Source organism: Phocoena sinus, chromosome 3, assembly GCF_008692025.1.
Source record: "Phocoena sinus isolate mPhoSin1 chromosome 3, mPhoSin1.pri, whole genome shotgun sequence".
Lineage (NCBI taxonomy): Eukaryota > Metazoa > Chordata > Mammalia > Artiodactyla > Phocoenidae > Phocoena > Phocoena sinus.
Window position 1 is genome coordinate 162,249,526 of NC_045765.1, and position 20,858 is coordinate 162,270,383.

The 20,858-nt window shown below is 45.2% G+C and overlaps 1 protein-coding gene across 13 annotated transcripts in view; it reads left to right on the plus strand.

The window, feature by feature from the left end:
- Window positions 1–996: 996 nt before the first annotated feature.
- Window positions 997–20,858, plus strand: part of DNAH5 (dynein axonemal heavy chain 5) — a 262,069-nt gene continuing 242,207 nt past the window's right edge. For 5 of the 13 annotated variants that reach the window (XR_004349091.1, XR_004349092.1, XM_032625860.1 and 2 more), the window contains exon 1: window positions 1,002–1,628. Coding sequence is in view for 9 of the 13 variants with exons in the window: in XM_032625860.1 (XP_032481751.1) it covers window positions 1,125–1,628 (504 nt within the window). In the remaining 4 variants the exon portion in view is untranslated. Of the gene's footprint in view, window positions 1,629–15,210; window positions 15,268–20,858 lie in introns of those variants that run through there. The other 8 variants (XM_032625870.1, XM_032625868.1, XM_032625862.1 and 5 more) reach the window with 6 other exon arrangements.

Below are 20,858 nucleotides of genomic sequence, written 5' to 3' on the forward strand. Positions count from 1 at the left end.
ATGACCTAGAAGAGTGTTACCTCTTATTTCCCATTCTCACACTTACCCACTACAGACACCCTCTTTTCCTGGGCTGTCTTTCCTGGCCAAGCTGAGTTTTCATCTCTGTGAAAAGAATAACTCTTTTCTTGAGGGCCTGGTTTTAAATCTTCCAAGGTGATTATTGGGTGCACAACGAACTCTGACAATATGCTACTGAGAGAAACGGGATGATGACACTCCCTAGAACCAAAAAAGTCATTTAATATTTTCTTAGTTTCTGAAGAGTGTTTAGAGTTTGTACTGCTTCATGGTTTTTTTCCTAGTAAGAATTTGAACAATCGGTATTTAGTAGCCCTTATGAACAGATGCAATCTTCTCCTTCCCATGAAGACTTGGAGCTGGTCTCCCTAGAATTTATAGTCTAGTAGATTTGAACTGTTTAATACAGCAGCCAGCAGTCATATTAACTATTGAGCATTTGAAATGAGACCGGTCTGATCTGAAACCTACTGTTCGTGTAAAATACACATAAAAATTTGAGGATGTAGTATAGTTAACGCAAGTTCGTGGTTCACATCTGCAGAACAACTCAGGAAACGTGCATCAGATATGGCTGCGTAGGTACTTCAGAGAGGAGCTAAAGCAGAGGATATGGGGGAAGGCCTGTCCCAGGAAGGCCCCATAGGGTCTGGCTCGGTTACAGCTGATAAAAAGAATCTAAAATATCTCACGAATAATTGTTATATTGATAACATGTTGAAATAATATTTTGGATATATAGGGTTAAATGAAACATTCCTAAAATAATTTCACCTGTTTCTTTTTACTTGTTAAAAATGTGGCTCCTAGAGCTATAAACGGACACATGTGGCAAACATATTTCTAACGGTCAGACCTAGTCCCACTGACAAAGGACAATTTGCAGAGATAAAATATTTATATTCTCCTTTGTAAAGTCGTTTAGGGCAAAGTTCCTGGAATCTTCACACATGCCAATGCAGCTACTGTTCTGACAGGTAGACAACATTTAGGAAATTGTCACCTCCAGGTTAAAACTCAAGGTTATACATTTCCAGTGAGCTTTAGGCTGAAGAATCAGCTGTGAAGATACCTGACAAGGACACAACGAGAGGAACCGAAGTATGAGTCAAGACTGTGGGAAGATGTGCGAATTAAAGTTGAAGCATTCTAAATCTCATTTTGAAAAATTTTCTCCTGAAGCTAGAAACGTAACATTCAGAAGAGACACTCCAAACAAGGGGACTTGGTTGATGCTAGCAGGAACATTCAGCTCAGAGCCAACCGAAACTGGACAGAAAGCAGCCAAGAAATGGCATCTGGGGCTCGGCAGCCGAAACCTCTGGATTTCCGCTCTCCGGGAGCCGGCGGCGAGCTCGCCGCGGCGTAAGCGCCTCTGGACCCCCGAGCCCGGGGAGGCGCTGGAGCACCCGGAGAGGGAGGAGGGAACCCGGTCTAGGCGGAGCAAAGCTCGTCGCCACGGCGACCGCCCGAGCCGCAAACAGCCCGGTGAGCGGAGCGAGAAGCAGCCCGAGCGGACGCCGGGGAGAAGCGCGGGCCGGCTGGCCCCCACCCGTGGCGTGTCCCCGCGGAGCGCCGGAGGGCAGCGCCATGGACAAGCTGGTACTGTGCGTGCTCGCTCCGCGCGGCTCCCACGCTCACCCCGCCCCGCCCCGGCACATGCGCGGCCTCCCAGCTGCCGGGTGCTCGCGGCTCCACGGGGTCCGCGCACGGGCGGGGTGGGCTTCGGTTGCGGGCTTCAGCTTCAGGGCGTGGGTCCTGAAAGCGCCTTCGTGAGCCTGAGGGGCTGGAGTTGCCGGGTTTTGAGTTTGGCGTGTTTTGCTCAGGAGGCCAGGGCACTCATAAAATACAAAAGCCTAGGTTCGGGGACCACCTCTCCCCTTTATCTTCAAGTTGCTGCGGAAAGGCCACTAGTGGGCTGCGTCGTGGACCCAAGCAACCCTTGACCCATAGCGAGCATCAGATAGGTCCAGGTGTGGCGGAGGCAGCCCTTGTGGGAAGTTGTTGGCTGTAACTAGCTCTCATTAGCCCTTGGGTTTGGACAAAAGCCAGTGTTTAGTTTCCTTGGAGAGAGGGAGAGGGGTGAGGTGCAGAGGAAGCCCCATTGGGCAGTTTCCTGGTGTCTTTTACTCTTGCCTGAGTGCACAGCAGGTGAGAAAGGGCCGGAAACGAACTCTGCATTTAAATCAGCGTTCGCTTCATTTGGCTTTGCTCGCTCTCTTAAATGAATATTGTGGAGTGGAAAAAAAAGTCCAGGTACTTGTTTTTGCATTTATCTCCAAAAGTGATTCCTGCTCTTTGGAATTCAGGGAACGTCTAGGAGAGTAAAGCTTTTTCTACAAACAAGAAACTAGGGACACGGAGGGGCTTATGTACGCAGGAGGGCCCGGCAAGGTCCTACTCAGTTTCAATATAGATTTCTGTGGTTGCATTATACATTTTATCATTTACACTATCTGTAACTGTATTACAATAGGAATATATTATGCTAATCAATAAAATATGCATCCTGCCATGATTTAATAAACATAATTGTATTACTGACTTAAGAGCAATGTATATAGTTTATATATATAATACTTCAACGTTTTCCTCCCCTCTGTAGATATTTACCTTGCAGAAAATCACCTGTTTTATTCTTGTGAGCATCTTGCTATGGTAGACTCATATTAATATCTTATTTTCATATAACATGTCATAAATGTAAGGTCGGATCTTAACAAACGGCACCGCGAAACAGAGGAAAGCTTCAAGTGAGCTTTATTAGGGAGCGCTCCCGGGCGAGGTTCACTGGTCCGAGAGAAAGGGGCCAGAGAAGTCGCGTCCAGTACTGGATGAGGGGGATTTTTACTGCGGTAAAAGCAGAAGGCGGCTTGCAAGAGGAGGGGGTGGTTTGCTATACAGGGTAATTCCTTATTTGGTGAGGATACAGCAGGGCTAGGTGTTGGTTGGTCTGTTGTGGGGCGTAAGCCCATTTTCCCTTCCCGTCAGCCCCATTGTTTTCTGGGCTGGAAGTTAGAGTCTCTTGTTGATTCCCAGAACAGGTGAGGTCGTTATGTCCCAATGCCTCTCCTACCTCATACTGGTCGATGTTTTCTTTTACACCGCGCCCCCCGCCCCCCCGGGCCTCCTTTCACCCGGGGCCAACGGACCTTACAATAAATACTTGGAATTTACAGTATATCTACCTTGTGTTTCATTAAGACAAATACTCGTTAGTTCACTTTAATCTTTTTTTTTTTTTTTTTTTTTTTGCGGTGCGCGGGCCTCTCACTGTTGTGGCCTCTCCTGTTGCGGAGCACAGGCTCCGGACGCGCAGGCTCAGCGGCCATGGCTCACGGGCCCAGCCGCTCCGCGGCATGTGGGATCTTCCCCCGACCGGGGCACGAACCTATGCCCCCCGCTTCGGCAGGCGGATTCTCAACCACTGCGCCACCAGGGAAGCCCCACTTTAATCTTTTTTTTTTTTTTTTTTTTATGCGTTACGCGGGCCTCTCACTGTTGTGGCCTCTCCCGTTGCGGAGGACAGGCTCCGGACGCGCAGGCTCAGCGGCCATGGCTCACGGGCCCAGCCGCTCCGCGGCATGTGGGATCTTCCCAGACCGGGGCACGAACCCGTGTCCCCTGCATCGGCAGGCGGACTCTCAACCACTGCGCCACCAGGGAAGCCCCCACTTTAATCTTTTTAGTGACTCTTTTACCCATTTTCTGTCCAGAAAAACAGACCCTGAAATGACAGATGGCATTGCAACTGCTGATACCTATAAACCAATGTCTTTTTTGTATTCCTTAATTTAAAATCCATATATTATATAATCTTACATAAATTTATCAAGTTTAACTCTGTAAGAATATAAAAATATGGCTATTAGCCTTATAGCATATTCTTATGTTTTATTAATTATGCTCAATTTAAGGCTGAAAAAAGTAGGCCACTAAAACAATATCATTCCAATTTTATAAAAATAAAAAGGGTATGTAAATATGTATAGAAAACAGACTAAAAGGACATATACCAAAATATTGATCTCTGGCTGGTGGCATTAAAAAGGATTTTAGTTTTCTTTTTTTCCCTTTAAAATTTTTCATAATGAATATACATATGGTAAATCTGTAAATATTTATATATTTAAATATAAATTATCGGTATATATTTAAATTATATACTTAAGTAAAATGCAAACATATTGTTAAATATATATATATACTCCCTGATGGCTTTCAGGGGGGGTTTTTTTTTTTTTTTTGGCGGTACATGGGCCTCTCACTGCTGGGGCCTCTCCCGTTGCGGAGCACAGGCTCCGGACACGTAGGCTCAGCGGCCATGGTTCACGGGCCCAGCCGTTCCGCGGCATATGGGATCTTTCCGGACCGGGGCACGAACCCGCGTCCCCTGCATCGGCAGGCGTACTCTCAACCACTGCGCTACTAGGGAAGCCCCTCAGGGGAGGGTTTTTAAAGGCAACAGTTGGGGTGAGGGATGCAGCTCATGGATTTTCTTCTGATTCGTTGGCGGTGAGGTAACAGGGTGATGTGCAGGGAATCTTAATCATCAGCCTTCTGGTTCCAACCAGTCTGGGATCTGCGTGCTTGCGGTCAGCATGTAGTCACCGTCCTCCACTTGTAGTCACCATCCTCCATCCTCCATCCTCCTCCACCTTAGTTTCTGCAGAACAATTCAAAGATACGTGTCAGATGGTTATGAATATCCCTTGAGGAGGGACAGGACTCTGTTTTAGGTGTCATTACTTTTCTTGCTTGACTGTTTTTCCTTTGTTTCTGCATTCCCTCACTTCCCTAATTAGTAACTGCTTAAGTCTGCTCTTTGGAACTCAGGGAAGGGCTAGGAGACTAAAGCCTTTTCTACAAACAAGAAATGGGGGACACGGAGGGTCTTTTGTACCCAGAAGGGCCCCACAAGTTCCTGCCCAGTTTCAATATGGATTTCTGTGGTTACATTATTTAGGAAAAGTAAAAGCAAGAGGACACTGAGACATATAAATTGTTACAGCTGGGAAATGTGACGGTTGGGGAGCTTTCAATTCCCTGGGGAGGGTAGAGGAGCCGCTGTTCATCTCCCTTCCCTGAGGCTAGTATAGCATTAGAAAAAGGCTGCTATGAATAGGGCTATTTCGAGGAATTGGTTCCCGCTGCAGGAGAAATGTCAGGATGAAGTTTACCTGTTACATTTTCTCTTTTAGTCATGCTAAGCTCTTTCCTGGCACTGAGCACCAAGGCTGTTTATTTATACCTCTCTGTTGTTTGCATTTGGCTTTACTCTTTGTAGCCTTACTTTTAACAAAAAGACAGAAAAAGGCTGGAACAACTACTGGTTCCTTACCTTGTTCATGAATAAAAATCAAGAGCTTCAGCTTGAGAGTAAACTGCCCACCAGGGAGGGGGCGTCAGCATTCAAGATGATGCCTGGATCCAGGTGTCCCCTCCCCTCAGGGCCAGGCCCACCCCATCACCAGGTCCCATGGGTGGTTTGTTGGTTAGAATCTGAATGAATGCTTTCTTTCCGTATTAACTTCTCTCTAGAGAAAATGCTTCGAGAGTCAGGCTGGGGTAGGAAAGATAGAATTAGAGGATACTTGAGCAGTTTGGTTCAATTCAAAACACATTGCCTTAAGTACCTGCTGTGTTTGGAGTACTGTGGAAGGGCTCTGGGGAATTTGACTTTCTTTTCTGTCTCCATTTTTCCTCCCCTGCCCCTCACTTTGTTCCTTCATCTCTTCTTGCTTCTCTCCTCCTTCCTCCCTCCCTCCCTTCCCCTACTTCCCCTCCTACAGTATGTATCTCATGCTTTCCCGTGGACCCTTTTCTCAAATTGCCCTTGATGGTTTTGAAGTTCCCCTAACACTCACTACACAATTAATGATTATTCTCCCCTTTTCTTTGGGGACAAGATGAGGTGAACAAATTGTGACTGCTGCCTCCTGGTTTTGAGTAACTTGGGTAAGTGATTTGGGCCTGTCTTGCAGGAGGTGGATTATACATATTGAGAAAGGAGGGTGAACATGTGATGCTTGTCAGATTCCTGACAAAGTTTATGCCTGCCCAGAGGTTATGCTATTTTAATAAGGCCATTTAGAGAAAGCCTGCCATTGCTCCTACCCCAGATGGGGTGGTAGAATTATGATCGGGTTCCCATGGGCCAACATTTCTGCCCCAGGGGAGATAATATGAAGAGTCAGAATGTCTTCCTTTCTTGAAGCAGCCTCCAGGTTGGGCCAACAGGGCTTGGCTGTGGGATGTGGGCGAAGCCTCCTGCACCCGTCCCCAAGGGAGTGGTCATAGACTTCCTTGGACTGCTTGGACATTGGAAAAAATTTAAAAATCTTACTCTTGGAGGGCTGAAAGCTGGGTGGGCTACTTCTGAACATTGTTTAGCTTATTTGGGTAAAGACTAAGAGTTTGTGATGCATTGGTGTCCTGGGGTGTCCATGTCATTGCTCATTACAAAGAAGCAAAGCAAGTTCTGGCCCAGAGGGAGCAGTCATCCCCGACGCTGGCAGCCTTCCCAGAAGAGGGTCGACCAAGTGTCAGGGGCTGTGTTGGGGACTCAGGAGACATCTTGGCAGAAAGGTGGCTGTTACCTTTCAGATAAGGACCGGCTGGGCCAGGAGGAACCTTGACTTGGATTTGACATGCCTGCTTCACAGTACATGATGTTTAGATAGACACCAAGCAGCAACATGAGAAGCATTTCCTTTCAGGTGAGAGTGGAAGCTCTGGAAAGTTGGAGGTTCTCCTGGTTATCATGCTGCACATCAGGTCACCCCCAAAGTTAGTGGCTTGAAATAGCAACAAGCGTATTACCTCTTCCAATTTCTGTGGGTCAGGAAGCCAGGACTGGGCTCAGCTGGGTGGCTCTGGCTTGAGGGTCCCTCCTATGGCGTTTGGGGCGCTGGTGTAGCAGGAACTGGACGGGCGTCTCTCTCTCTGCCTGTGTCTTAGGTCAGACACGGCTAGTTTGAGACCCAGCCCTGCCTGGTCGGTTTCTCTCTGCATAGGCTTCCTCACAGCAAGGCGGTCTCAGGGAAGCTGGCTGCTTTCATAGTGGCCGAGAGCATCCAAGAGGAGAATTCCAGAGGCCAAGGTAGAAGCTGCATCACCTTTATGACCTAAACACGGGAGTTACTTCTGCTGTGGTCCAAACAGTCACAACTTCCTCCCTCCTCATTTTGAGGGCAGAGACCCCACCTCTCAATGGGAAGAATGCCCACCTCTCATAAGGACACCAGTTTTATTGGACTAGGGCCCATCCCAATGACCTGGTCTTAACTTGGTACAATTTGCAAGGACCCTATATCCAAATAAGGTCATATCCTGAGGTCTTGGGGGACTTCAACATACCTTTTTTGGGAGGGACACACTTCAACACATAACAGTGATAAAATGCATCAGTCTATTATTAGTAATTTCCCTTTTAGTATGAATTCTTATTTTTTTTCTTTAAAATATATAGTTTTAAATTTAAGAAGTAGTCAATAGTCGTGGAAAATAAAAAACCCCTCAAATGACATCAACAATTTAAAGCATGTCTTTATCCCAGTCCTGTCTACTAGCTCCCTCACTGGAAGCAGTCATGGCAGTAGTTGTTTTGGATGTCCCCTGAGAAACTTCCATGCACCTCAATGTTTTCATCAATAAAATGGAAATATTACCTTCCTCACAAGATAATGTTTAGAATGAAATGAGTTAGTAAATGTAAAATACAGTGTGAGATAAGGCACTTAATAAATGTTATTCATTTTCCCAGCTTAGTGAGGATAGTCTAGAAGTGGTTTACAGTGAAACTAATGAAGGTTAGGTTTCAGGCCCCCCACTTGCACGGGGAGGACCCAGGAATGTGTTCAATGGATGTACGTTTTTGTACAATTTGCAGAAGTAAGATATCTTAACTACCATTGGTGAAGAACTGAGTAAGTCTCCTTCCATTTTAACTTCACCTTCATTCAACTTGCCCTGTTCTTGGGTGAAGTTGGAATGGCAACAGGCATTTTTAAGATGCAAGGAGAAGCTGAGTTGAGAAAACATTTCCTGTAGGTTTGCGGGGATATATCAAAGAGCTAGCACAAATATATTTTGCTATATGTCTCTGCCATGCATTCCTCCTGCTGTGTCCACTTGGCCAGATTCATGACCTAAAGGTCCAGGACTGGGGTCATGTTCAATGTGAAGGTGTTCTGTGGCGCCCAGCTTGGAAGGATGGGCTCCATGGAGGAGAAACCAGGTTTGAAATGGATGAGCCAGAAGCTACTCTAGGAAAAACACTTAATCACCAAATGTGCCCAAAGCAGAAGATTGGGTTCTCATCAATGTCTGTTCAAAAATGCAATTTCTCTTCTGTCATGACTGTTCTTGATAACGTAATAATATAATTGTAAACACAGTATACATTTTTTTCCTTTATGATAGAAATTATGCAAAATAGAGTTGATCAAAATTCCTGTGTTTGTAGGGTACAAACCTGTAAACTGTACCTAGCCAGTACCTCCATCTGGGAACTTGCATGTTTTGAGTACCCCGTCTCTCCATAATAAAAGACAAATTTCAATCATCCCTGCTGGAGGAAGGGCTAAATTATCTTTGTATTCACTCTATAGGAGACATTGCAAAGTTGTTGTAAGAAGAGGAGATCAAAGAGTTTTCGGCCAAAACCATATCCCTGTCTATCTCTATGTATATCTATTTTGACATAGAAGTCTTCCAGGAAATTAGTACAAATAGTCTGTTACTTATTTCCTGGCTTTTGTGTTACCAGCCTTAAAAAATTTGTAACTTGTTATAGTTTATTTTTTCTTTCTAGGTAAATATTCACTTTAATGCCTAATTTTGTGTTTATAATTCTGTTTTCTTTTTCTTAATGTGGAACCCCCCATTTGAGTAAACCTCAGACCCCACTAAATCGAGATCCACCCCACACTGGCCTGAAAGTAAGTGCTATAATGGGTTACTTGGGAGCTCTTGGCTCTGGTGGAGGGTGGGAGGGGAGAAGGAGAGAGGAGGTGGAAGGAAGGAAGGAAGGAAGGGGCTAAAGACTAATTTTGCCTTTGTCCCAGTTTTCCCTCGGGCTGGCTTTGGTGGTGGGGCATCGGGCATCATTTGTTAAATGAACCTACTGTATAGCACAGGTGACTCTGTTCAATATTATGTAACAACCTAAATGGGAAAAGAATTTGAAAAAGGATACATATATATGTATAACTGAATCACTTTGCTACACACCTGACTCACACAGCATTGTTAATCAACTATACTCCAATATAAAATAAAAAGTTAAAGAAAAAAGCATGTTACATGTGCTGTGCTCTACAAGGCAATGTGGCGGACGTAAAAGAAACTGAAGGTACGGGTCTTTGTTCTCAAAAAGGTTTAACCATCTCATTGGGGAGGCAAGCATGACAAACACTGCTGAAAATCCTAAACAAGTTAAAATGAAAACCGACTCTGCAAAAAGTGCATGTGGTTACTCAAAATGCATGAAGAGCACAGGGGAATCAGCATGGGCAAAGCCTGAAATTGGCCTCCATCAGCCACTCCAAGTCTTGTCTGAGGACGAGCGTGCGACCGGGAGGTCCTGGCATGTGGTCAGCCTACCTGCATTGATACGGGTTCGCTGCCACTCATGTGTGATGGACAGATGCTGCTGAAGATGGATTGTGACAATGAACCTGCACAGCTGTTCCAAGTGAACCTAAGGAGGCGGACAGCTAGCCATGCAGGGAGAAGAGATGTTCCAGGCAAAGCGGTAAGGGCAACAGACAGACAGCAACAGTCTTGGAGCAAAGAGGCGGAGCTGGGCGAAGAGCTGTCAAATGAGGTCCTTGCTCTCCAACTAGGTTACGACTCCTTTTCCATTGAAGTTTATGACTGGCGAAGACCGTCAGCCCTATGGTGGCTCCTTTTAGTAATGCTGAAGAATGGTTAAGCTTATTTTCCGTGTCATAGCAGACTTTGATTATACGTAGTTGTTGTGTCTGGGGTTAGGTATCTTTTCATGTTTGTAATGCGTAATGAGTCATTTTACGACACGATACTACTCTTCTGTCTTTCTTCATGATATGACTGTTTTGCTGAAGCTTCTTATAGTCATGATTTTAAAGGTCTACCTTTCTTTAATGTATACTATTATTTCGACCATTTCAGAACGGATGATAGTACTTTTCCAGGAAGGCCTGTGTACATAATTAATGATATCAATGGCGGAATTCCTTTTGAGGGAGGAAATTGTCTTTGTTTGGGAAAAACAAACTCTTGTTAAGTCACTAGAGATAGGAGATGAGACCTGAGGGCAAAGCCAGAACAACCCAGGAGAGGAGCTTACAGCAGGCTCGCTGTCTGGGTGGGTGAAGGGTGGAGGAGAGATGGAGGCTGGAAGAAGGCTGGGGGATGCCTGCAGATGGGAGCTGGGTCAAGTGCAGTGGAAGAGTCATGGGAAAATCCCCCAGGCGAGGGGTGATCAGAGAGCCTGAGAGTGGGAATGCCCGGGGTTCATTGGGAAACTGTCTTCCCCCTCTTGCTCTACGGGGTCTGCTCTATTCACAAGCTACTTTGTTGTTTCCTAGAATTTGAGCAATGGACTGCGTTGTACATCTGGACCCCGAGAGGAAGGACCTCAGAGCTGGGGTTATCTTGAGCCCTTCAGCAGCTTGGGGGTCTACTGAAGTCTTGGAAAGGGCATGGAATGGGTGCTCGGCCAGGTTCATCTAGACCTCGAGGCTAGGGCATCACAGCTGGCTTCTGGGTACCTTACTGCATGGGGGTGTGACTGTTAATTAGCAGAGCTGATTCCAGAACCACGCATGCAGCAAATCTCTTTTTGTAGCCATGCTCATGCTTTTCAAACTTTTTTTGAGGATGGACTATAGGATTCATTTTATTTTTGCCCTTATGGTATTAGGGGAAACACCTATGTCTGTCCGTGTCTAGCCCAATGCTGAGTAGATTAGGCAATTATAAAGGTTCATTAACTGAGTAGTCTTTTCATGAGACTAAACTCTATGTCATCTCTATTTTGTTACCTTCACAGTTGATAATAAAGCGGGTGGAATATTTGATTTTCTTTTTGCTGAGAAAATTCATCTCAGAACGCTTGGGTATTTAGTATCCTTTTCCCAGGCTTACGGAGACCTAGAAGCTTAAAAATGAGAAACTCCGCCCAATCCCTTCATTTACCTTGAAAATATGTTCCACCTGCTTAAAGAGAAAATTTAGAGTAATGAAAGCACAGCATATTTAACTTCTTTAGGAAACTGTTGTAGCGTCGGCATCATGGTTATATTTGTTCATTAAGTTCATAATGACTTTGGGACCTAATTTTATCTTTGTTAGAATTCTAGATTTCCATTTTAAATCTAAGCATGTGTAGACAGACACCGCTAAGGAAAAAAGTAGGCGCCCACTGGCCCTTCATTTGAGGACCTTAGTCATGCCCTCTGTTTGTGACTCCCCATTTCCCTATCATTGGCTTATATACACTTTAAGGGTGTTAATGAATAACAGAAATAGATTTCCACTTCTCAAAAAAGAGCTTTGGTGTTTCTGGGATAATTAAGGCATCTGAAGAAGTAACTGGGTCATTACCTAGCGGCCTCCATAGTGGTAGTTGGTTTAGGAGAGGTTGGTTAAGTTTCATCCTGGGAGTTTTAGTTATGTTTTGGTAACTATGTAGTAATATATGCCCAGTGAGCTAATATTTTAAATTTACCATAAAGATTTAAAAATGGCTAATAGGGCTTCTCCGGTGGCACAGTGGTTGAGAGTCCGCCTGCCGATGCAGGGGACGCGGGTTCGTGCCCCGGTCCGGGAAGATCCCACATGCTGTGGAGCAACTAAGCCCATGCGCCGCAACTACTGAGCCTGCGCTTTAGAGCCTGCGAGCCACAACTACCGAAGCCCACGTGCCTAGAGCCTGTGCTCCGCAACGAGAGAAGCCACCGCAATGAGAAGCCCGCGCACCACAACAAAGAGTAGCCCCCGCTCACTGCAACTAGGGAAAGCCCACGCGCGCAGCAACGAAGACCCAACGCAGCCAAAAATAAATAAATAAATAAAATTAAAAAACAAACCCGAAAAACCAGTGATACAGAAATTCTGAAAAGAGATATCATGGGTTTTCCTTCATTCTCACCTTTATCTCCATCCTCCTCTGGATTTCTTAAATGTGCTATGTGCAATTCTGTGGGTAATCTGGGAATTGGGTGGATTTTTTATTTTTGGTCTCGATGCACGGCTTGTGGCTTGTGGAATCTTAGTTCCCCAGCCAAGGACTGAACTGTTGCCCCCTGTAGTGGAAGTGCAGAGTCCTAACCACTGGACCGCCAGGGAATTCCCTGGGGGGATTTTTCTGATTGAGGTCTGATGGACATGGTGGGAGTAGTGTGTTCATTGGGGGAGAGTGGGGGTAATCAGTCATCTTGTGCAGAACATTGGGGTATTGGAGAATTCCAGGCTCTTCACAGCTGCTTAGTTTAGCTCAGCAATTCCTGTTCCTGCAGCTCAAGTAGCAACCACCACCCAGCCAATCTTTGGTGGATGCAGACCAGACAAACCGTTCGTTCTGTGGAGTAGAGAGCTCCTTTGAACAATTATTTGAAAACAACTTAATCCTTGACTACTTAAAAAATAACTGTTTCCTGGAAGCTAGGTACCTGGGTGAGCTGAATGAGCAAATGAACATCTGTGGCATTCCTTGGGGGTTTGTTACGCTACCTTGCAGCTTCTGGGGCTTGGGTCTTCATCACCTAAACAGCACTTGCTTTATTTATAGTAGGATTACTTTTTAACAAAGTCTGTTAATCCCTGCTCTGTGTACTGGAGGATATTGTGGTGAAATAAAGGATTTTGCTGAATGCTTGTTACATATAACACTCAAACAACTTTTTTTTTTTTTTTTTTTTTTGCTGTCCGCGGGCCTCTCACTGTTGTGGCCTCTCCCGTTGCGGAGCACAGGCTCCGGACGCGCAGGTCCAGCAGCCATGACTCACGGGCCCAGCCGCTCCGTGGCATGTGGGATCTTCCCCGGACCGGGGCACGAACCCGTGTCCCCTGCATCGGCACGCGGACTCCCAACCACTGCGCCACCAGGGAAGCCCTTTCTTTCTTTTTTTTTTTTTTGTGGTATACGGGCCTCTCACTGTTGTGGCCTCTCCTGTTGCGGAGCACAGGCTGCGGACGCGCAGGCCCAGCAGCCATGACTCACGGGCCCAGCCGCTCCCTGGCATGTGGGATCTTCCCGGACCGGGGCACGAACCCGTGTCCCCTGCATCGGCAGGCGGACTCTCAACCACTGCGCCACCAGGGAAGCCCCAACACTCCAACTTCTTTACCAGATTTAATCCTGACTGTTTTTAGAGATAAGGACCCATTCACCACTTTTTGCAGGTGATATTTGCCTGAAGTCTGCACCTAGAGACAGAGGATAAGAAAGAAATAGTTCTCTTCTTGTGTTTAGGCTTTGTGAGTTTCAGCATATGTCTGTGACCCCTTCCTCGCCATGTCAACCACAGTAGTAGAAAAACGAAGAGCTCCCGCACCCTGCCCGTCTCTTTTCTGTCTTCTCCTTCCCCTCCTTTCTCTCACCCTCTTCCTCATTCCTCCAGGATTCTTCGTGCTCCCTTTTCCTCCCCTCCACCTCCGCCTCTCCCCTTTTCCTTCGGGTCCTCCAAAGCCCATGAAAGGCATGCATCTAGGGGAAAGGGAACAGTTCAGACGAGCAAGCGCTTTCCCTTCTTACACAGAGCCCAGCAGAGCAGGCTCCCAACTGGCTGGTTGGTTTGGGCGGCAAGATGTCATTGGTTCATTTTCAGACCTTGGTCTTGAAGAAGACAAACTTAAAGAGTGTGAACTCATATTTAAGGTTTGACATAGTTTCAGCTTGGGTATTATGCCTTTTCCCTCTGTTTTACAAGTTGGTTTTCTTTTACATGGTTCAAAAAAAAAAATGATGACTTTCGTGCTGGTCAGGTTGAGGCATGCTCTGGAGAGGCAAGGTCCAGACTTGTTTAGGGTAGAGAGGTAAATCCAGCCCCTGGACGCTGGTTGTGCTGTGAGAGGGGAGCTGCCAGCACGAAGTATTCAGAAAAGAAAATGAAGAGCCTCTTGTTTAAGACAGTTTACTCGCGTGATTCTGAATTCCTGCAGTGAATTTATTAGGATTACCCACTTCAACGTTAGCTGTTTTTCTCAGTTTATATTTTTCCTTTTAGATTCACTTTGTTATACAGCAGAAACTAACACAACATTGGAAAGCAATTATACTCCAATAAAGATGTTAAAAAAACCAGATTTCTTTTAAAAATAAAATTTTAGAGGCATTAAGTGGTTTTTTTAAATTTTTTTTTTTTTTTTAAAGCAAACGTGTATTGTTCCCTTGGGGCAAACAGTTTCCTCCCTTTCTTCTTTGCTTCCTTCCTTTTTTTTTTTTTAAATCCGCTCTCTCTCTCTCTCTCTTTTTAAAATTAGTTTAACAACACAGAATCTGGAGCCATATTTCCTGGGTCTGAATCCTATCTCCAGCACTCATTAGCTGTGTAACCTCCAGTAGGTAACTTGACTTCCCTGTGCATCGATGTTTTAACCTGTAAAAATGGGGAAAGTAACAGTAACTACTTCATAAGTAAGTTGTGAGGATCTGGTGAGTTGTTATTTATAAGGTGCTTAGAACAGGGCCAGGTAGAGAGTAATGCTAGTAATTAAAGTAAAAATAAGACAGAGGTAAACCTAGGAAGTACAGAGAAGCAAAAAAAACCCATAAAAATAATTAAGCCAACCTCTCAGTCTCAGAAATAATCACTGTCAATAGTGTCTCCCTCTGTCCCCACATACATGTATATGTAATTTATTTCTAATTAAAAATGTTTTTTTTTTACAGAAATTGATTCATACTCTTTCAGAGCCCTATTTCTTTTCATTTTATGACACATCATAAACATATCTCAATTTCATTAAAATGCCTCTTCTGCGGTACGCGGGCCTCTCACTGCTGTGGCCTCTCCCGTTGCGGAGCACAGGCTCCGGACGCGCAGGCTCAGCGGCCATGGCTCACGGGACCAGCCGCTCCGCGGCATGTGGGATCTTCCCGGATCCTCCCGGACCGGGATCCTCCTGGACCGGGTCCTCCTGGACCGCCTGCATCGGCAGGTGGACTCTGAACCACTGCGCCACCAGAGAAGCCCTAAAATGCCTCTTGAACGTGATTTTTCATGGCTGTGTCGAATTCCATCGTATACCTGTACAGTAAGTTATTTTACGAATCTCTTATTATGAAGCTGGGAATATTTTTGTCGTAAACTATTTCCCACATTAATAATTAAAAAAAAAATATGCTGTTGTTATCACAATATCCCTATGCCTCTGCTCCCACCTGCAGGCATCACGTCCTCCACCCACTGGCACCCCAGCTCCCAGCACTTTCTATCTTCTCAGGCCTCCATTTATCCTGGCTTCCTTTGAGAAATGCTCTTTAGGCGATATTTTTTGGTTATCAAAACACCTTATTTAAACAGCAAACACCTAATGGATGAAGATGTGGTATATATGTATACAATGGAATATTAGCCATAAAAAAGAATGAAATAATGCCATTTGCAGCAGCATGAATGGACCTAGAGATGATCAGACTAAGGGAAGTAAATCAGAAAGAGAAAGACAAATATATGTCACTTATATGTGAAATCTAATAAATAATACAAATGAACTTATTTACAATATAGAAGCAGGTTTATATGTATCGAAAACAAACTTATGGTTACTAAAGGGGAAATGTTAGGGGGAGGGATAAATCAGGAGCTTGGGATGAACACACACACACTACAAAATATAAGATAGATGACTAACAAGGACCTACTGGATAGCACAGGGAACTCTACTCAATATTCTGTGATAACCTCTGTGAGAAAAGAATCTAAAAGAGTGAATACATGTATGTGTTTAACGGAATCATTTTGCTGTACAACTGAAACTAACAACATTGTAGATCAACTATACTCCAATAAAATTAAAATATTAAAAAGAAAACCAGCAAACACCGATACCCCTTCAAAGTAAAGTAAAACAAAGCCAAAGCCCTCATCAAACACTATAATAATGCCTCCCTCCAAAGAGTAGGAAGCTAATGGAGCACTAGGAAAAAAATACAGCCACTGGACAGCTAAAATGTTCTCTATGCTCTATGTTTATCCTACTTTTGTGTTATCTATAATAAAACAATTCTCAACTTTTTAAATTTAGACAGTTCTTACATTCTCAGGTTATTGCAAGTAGATCTTTATTTGTCAAATAGCAAAGTCTTAACAACCCGAATAAGGGCAGAGCCAAGCCTGGAGTGTCTCTTTTAGGTAAAGAATCCAAGGGATGGTTAAGCTCTCCATCTAGTGGCTGCCCAGGAAGTGGCTTCCTTGAATCTGGCCTTTTTCAGTTCTGGTTTCTGTGTAACGGGCTTATCACGATGTGTTCATTCTTCTCCAGGCAAAGTAGTTATTATTTGAGAAGTCCCATTGAAGCATCTCATTAAATTCGCTCATATCTGGTATATAACAAGGCAGTAAACTTAGTTCATTTGCTAATAGGATCTTTCCCTTCATTCTCTTGTGTGGGAAATCGATTGCTGATCTGTTACTATGGCAACGCTCAGTGTAACCCACTTACAGGGGGATGAATTGCTTCATGTCTCGTGTCCAGTTACTGTAGTATCCTATTGCATTTTCAGTTACTGAAAAGAAAACTAGCCAGGAATTTTTCGTCTCTACCATGTTCAGCTTCTAACTTGACCATAGACCTCATTTAAATCAAGAACATCTTGGAATGAGTTCCCTAAAAATGCAGAGCTGGAGCATGGATTTGTGTTACCAATTTGTTAGGAGTGTGATCCCAGGAGAGCAGGTGTTGAAGGGAAAGAGGAGTGAGGTAAGGAAGGAGGGAAAACCAATAGGAGGGTGTGTTATTTAGCTGGATGCTTCCAGGTAGCAGTCTGGTGGGACTCTTCGCCACGAGGCCACTGGGAGCATGAGGCTGGCCATGCAGCAGGAGGGGGAAGGGAGAACTTGCCTTGTGCTGTACTTTCCCACTGGTGAACGTTTGCTTCATTGACATTAATTAATTCCCTTTTTCTCTGGTTGTGCGTCATGGGTGACAAGCAGATTCCAGGTGTCTTGTGGCAACAGGGAAACCTTGGGCAGGAGGTGAGGGGCATACAGTCTGGAAATGAAGCAAGAACTGTTGTGGGCCGTGTGTATGCAGAGGTGGTCAGCACCCACCCAGAGTTGGATACAAAGCCACAGCTGGGCCAGAACAGGTGGTCCAGAGCCTCAGAGACAGGTGAGGCTGAACGGATGAAAGGTGGCGCTTGAAAGTGTGGGACTCAGTGACCTTGTTTAGTGTGTTTAGCCCAGATTCTGCTCACGGGAGCCCATCAAGGAACTAAATAAATATTGGTTATGGATTTTCATATATTTTTTAGTAAATGCTTCCTGTAAGGTTCCTTCTAATGGTGATATCGTGCATAGATTAGGATCCTTTTGGTTGCAGAAACCTAAACCAATGAAAGCAGGGAAGGGTTAAAGCCCAAGTGGCCAGGGTTGCCCTGGGGAATCACAGTGTGGGCAGCAAGGAGGCTGGATTTGAGAAAAGGGCAAGACTCAGGACTGGCAAGTACCCTGGACTCTCACCTCTGCACACGTGGGGTGTTGTTTACTTCACTCTTGTCCATCTCTTTCTCAAGACCGGCTTTGTTTGTGTCCATAGTCTGCGTGAAGGCATGGCATTTTGTTCGGAGGGGATCAGGGAATAAGGAGGTGCAGATCACTGGGAGCAGAGATGGAAGAGTGCCCTTCACACTGGCTTTCCTAGTGAAGTCGAGAACTGGGGACTGTAGAATGCAAGCCTGGACTCGAAGACAATTGCATGAACAAGCAGAGGCTGAGAAGTTACAGCTCCTCAAATGGTGCTAGAAATCCCTATCCTTCACCTTAATTAATGATTCCTAGAGGTGCAGTTAATGAGCCATCCTATCAAGACAGCTAGCGTGAGTGACACTTTATAATCAAACATTTTCAAAATGCCACACTGCTTAGCAACAGAATTGCTTGGAGAGTAGCCCCATCTTGTGGAGAAGCCTAAAAATATTTCAGTGACTTACTGCTCAAGGTTAAGGAATTGAAGCAAAATGCATTTGAATTTTAATATTATTACCTTTTTGGGAAAATACCATGAAATTTTATGTAATCAGACCAGTACATTTTGTGTGAAACTTATAGATGTTATTTTTCGTAGGTGATGAAGTTATTTCAGCAAATGATACTGACTCTAATTGCATTCATTTCTTAAACAAAGTCTAGATGGCTTACCTTTTTTTTTTTTTTTTTTTTTTTTTTTTCTCCTGCTGTACGGGCCTCTCACGGTTGTGGCCTATCCCATTGCGGAGCACAGGCTCCAGACGCACAGGCTCATCGGCCATGGCTCACGGGCCCAGCCGCTCCGCGGCATGTGGGATCTTCCCGGACCGGGGCACGAACCCTTGTCCCCTGCATCAGCAGGCGGACTCTCAACCACTGCGCCACCAGGGAAGCCCGATGGCTTACCTTTAATTTCCTGCACAAAGCGTTATTGTCATGCTTCTACTCCACTCACTTATGTGAATTCTAAGCAAATCAAGGATGATTATGATGAGTTTGGACATGAATAAAGATTCCTATAAACTCGAGGAGGCTGGGTAAACCATCTAAGGATAGAGCAATGAAACAGAGCTGGATGGATGAGAAGGTTTTATGTTAATGTAGTTGAAACTCCCTCTGTTTTTCTAGAAGTTTAACAATGTCATGAAATGCAGCAGATGGCTAGATTTTCTTTCTCTAGGTATGGTTAATATTAAGGAAAGGGCTGAGGTAGGATGCAGAATCACTTCTTACTAGAGAATCTTAGACCAACTCTTCACCTTCAAATGTGCAAAAAGACCATAAACAAGGAGCCCTGAGTTCTCGTCCTGGCCAGTCACCACCTGCCTCCCTCATCTGGGGGAAGCGACTGAACTTCTCCAGGGACGTTTCCTAATCTGTCCTGAGAGGAGAATGATCTTGTAAGATTCCACAATCTTGTAAGATTCCACCTTTCAGGTTTAAGCATAGGAGCAAACCAGAGGCATTGCACGATGCTGCCCACCCCCGCAAGAGGCCCCACGTGTGGGTTGTGAGAGAGGAGGTGGTGCCTAGGTGCCCAGGTGTAGCTGCCCCGGGAATGTGAGCTCCCTGCTCACGGAACTTACCTGTGCCTTCCGGATCTGGTGGACAGTCATTGCAAAAGCCCACATTTATGACCTGAAGGATCAGAAAACACTGGGTTTATGAGGGGAATTTCAGGTACCATGGCACTTCGAGTTTCTACTGGCCCCAGTAGCAAGCTAGGAGCTGTTTCAGGAAGAGAGTTATTTCCAAAGCGGGCAGGGGGCCTCTGCTATGATTTTCTTCCCAGGCCTCTATGCAGCATTCCATCTTCCCCAGGAACTTCAAGCTGGGTCAAAGGGTCAGAGGGGCTTGCACGAGATGGAGCCGTGTCTTGCTCTAGGCTCCCTGCGCCCCGACTCAGAGCTGGAAGTGTTATACATTACTATGTCCATGGCAGGAGCAGTGCCCCCCAATATGGGATATATCGCTTCCAAAAGCCAAAGAGGCTCAACAAAACTTGTGCTCCTTTCTAGTTCAAGAAATCATATTTGGAAACAGCAGCTGTAATTAGAGTCAATCTCTGATTAAGCTTATTTCGTGTTGTTCAGAGCTTCTCACCCAAGAGCAATTTTGTCCCCCAGGGGGCATTTGGTAATGTCTGGAGACAACATCGCAACTGGAGAGGGTGTGCTACTGGCACCTAGTGGCTAGAAGCCAGGGGTGCTGCTAACTCCCACAGTGCAAGATTTATCCACCCCAAATAGCAGGAGAGCCAAGACTGAGGAGCCCTGCTCCAAAGTCATTTGTCTTGAGAGAAGTACTGGTAGAAGAGGAGAATTAAAAGGATTTGTGGTAGGGATTGCCACCTGCACCTGTCACATCTTTGACGGTGGCACTGCTTTCTGTTTTCAGTGGGAGAGGATGTTCCAGGAGAATCTATACCTGAAAAAATGGAGTATTCTGCCATTTGCCAAGGATGTCTGTTCTGATTACACACTTAGGCATTGTGGAAGCAACCACTGGATGAGTTCAGTTGTCCATTGGCTCACAGGATGAGTCTATGTATCCACTGGGTCCACTGGAGAGAGACTTGGAGTCAAACACCATTTATCACTAACCCCAGACTCCCCTGCTTTGACTGGTGGCCCACAATGGCATGCTTTGCCAGCTCAGAGCAGGATTCACTAATTTCCAAGGGTCTGGGAATCTCCTTTCCCCGGTGCATTTGCTCAGTGGCTGCCACCCTACAGCGCTGTATTCTTTACATTCCCCGTAATTGTTAATTGCAGGAGACCTTGGGGTTTCTAAGGCCATGGCCTTCAATGTCACTTCATTCCGGACCACTACAAGTGACTATCTAACTGCTTTGCCACTGTGTGCTGTGACTGTTAGTGTCCCCGTGTCTGAAAGCCTCTGGATACAGGTAGCCAAGCTCAGATTCCACATTCCTGTGAGGAGCTGTTTCCTGAATTTCATTTCTGGTACCATTTGCTCGGTCATTGTTCTCCGTTATAGGCATCAGCATCCACTTTCCTGTTTAAAGTGCAAAGGACTTTATCAAGGGGCTCAGCCGTCACACTGAATCGAGTGTGAAGTTTTGAACAAAATAAACAGTATAAAATATAAAAATAAGCAGCTGAGCTTCCAAAGCCACACCACAGAGCTGGGCCA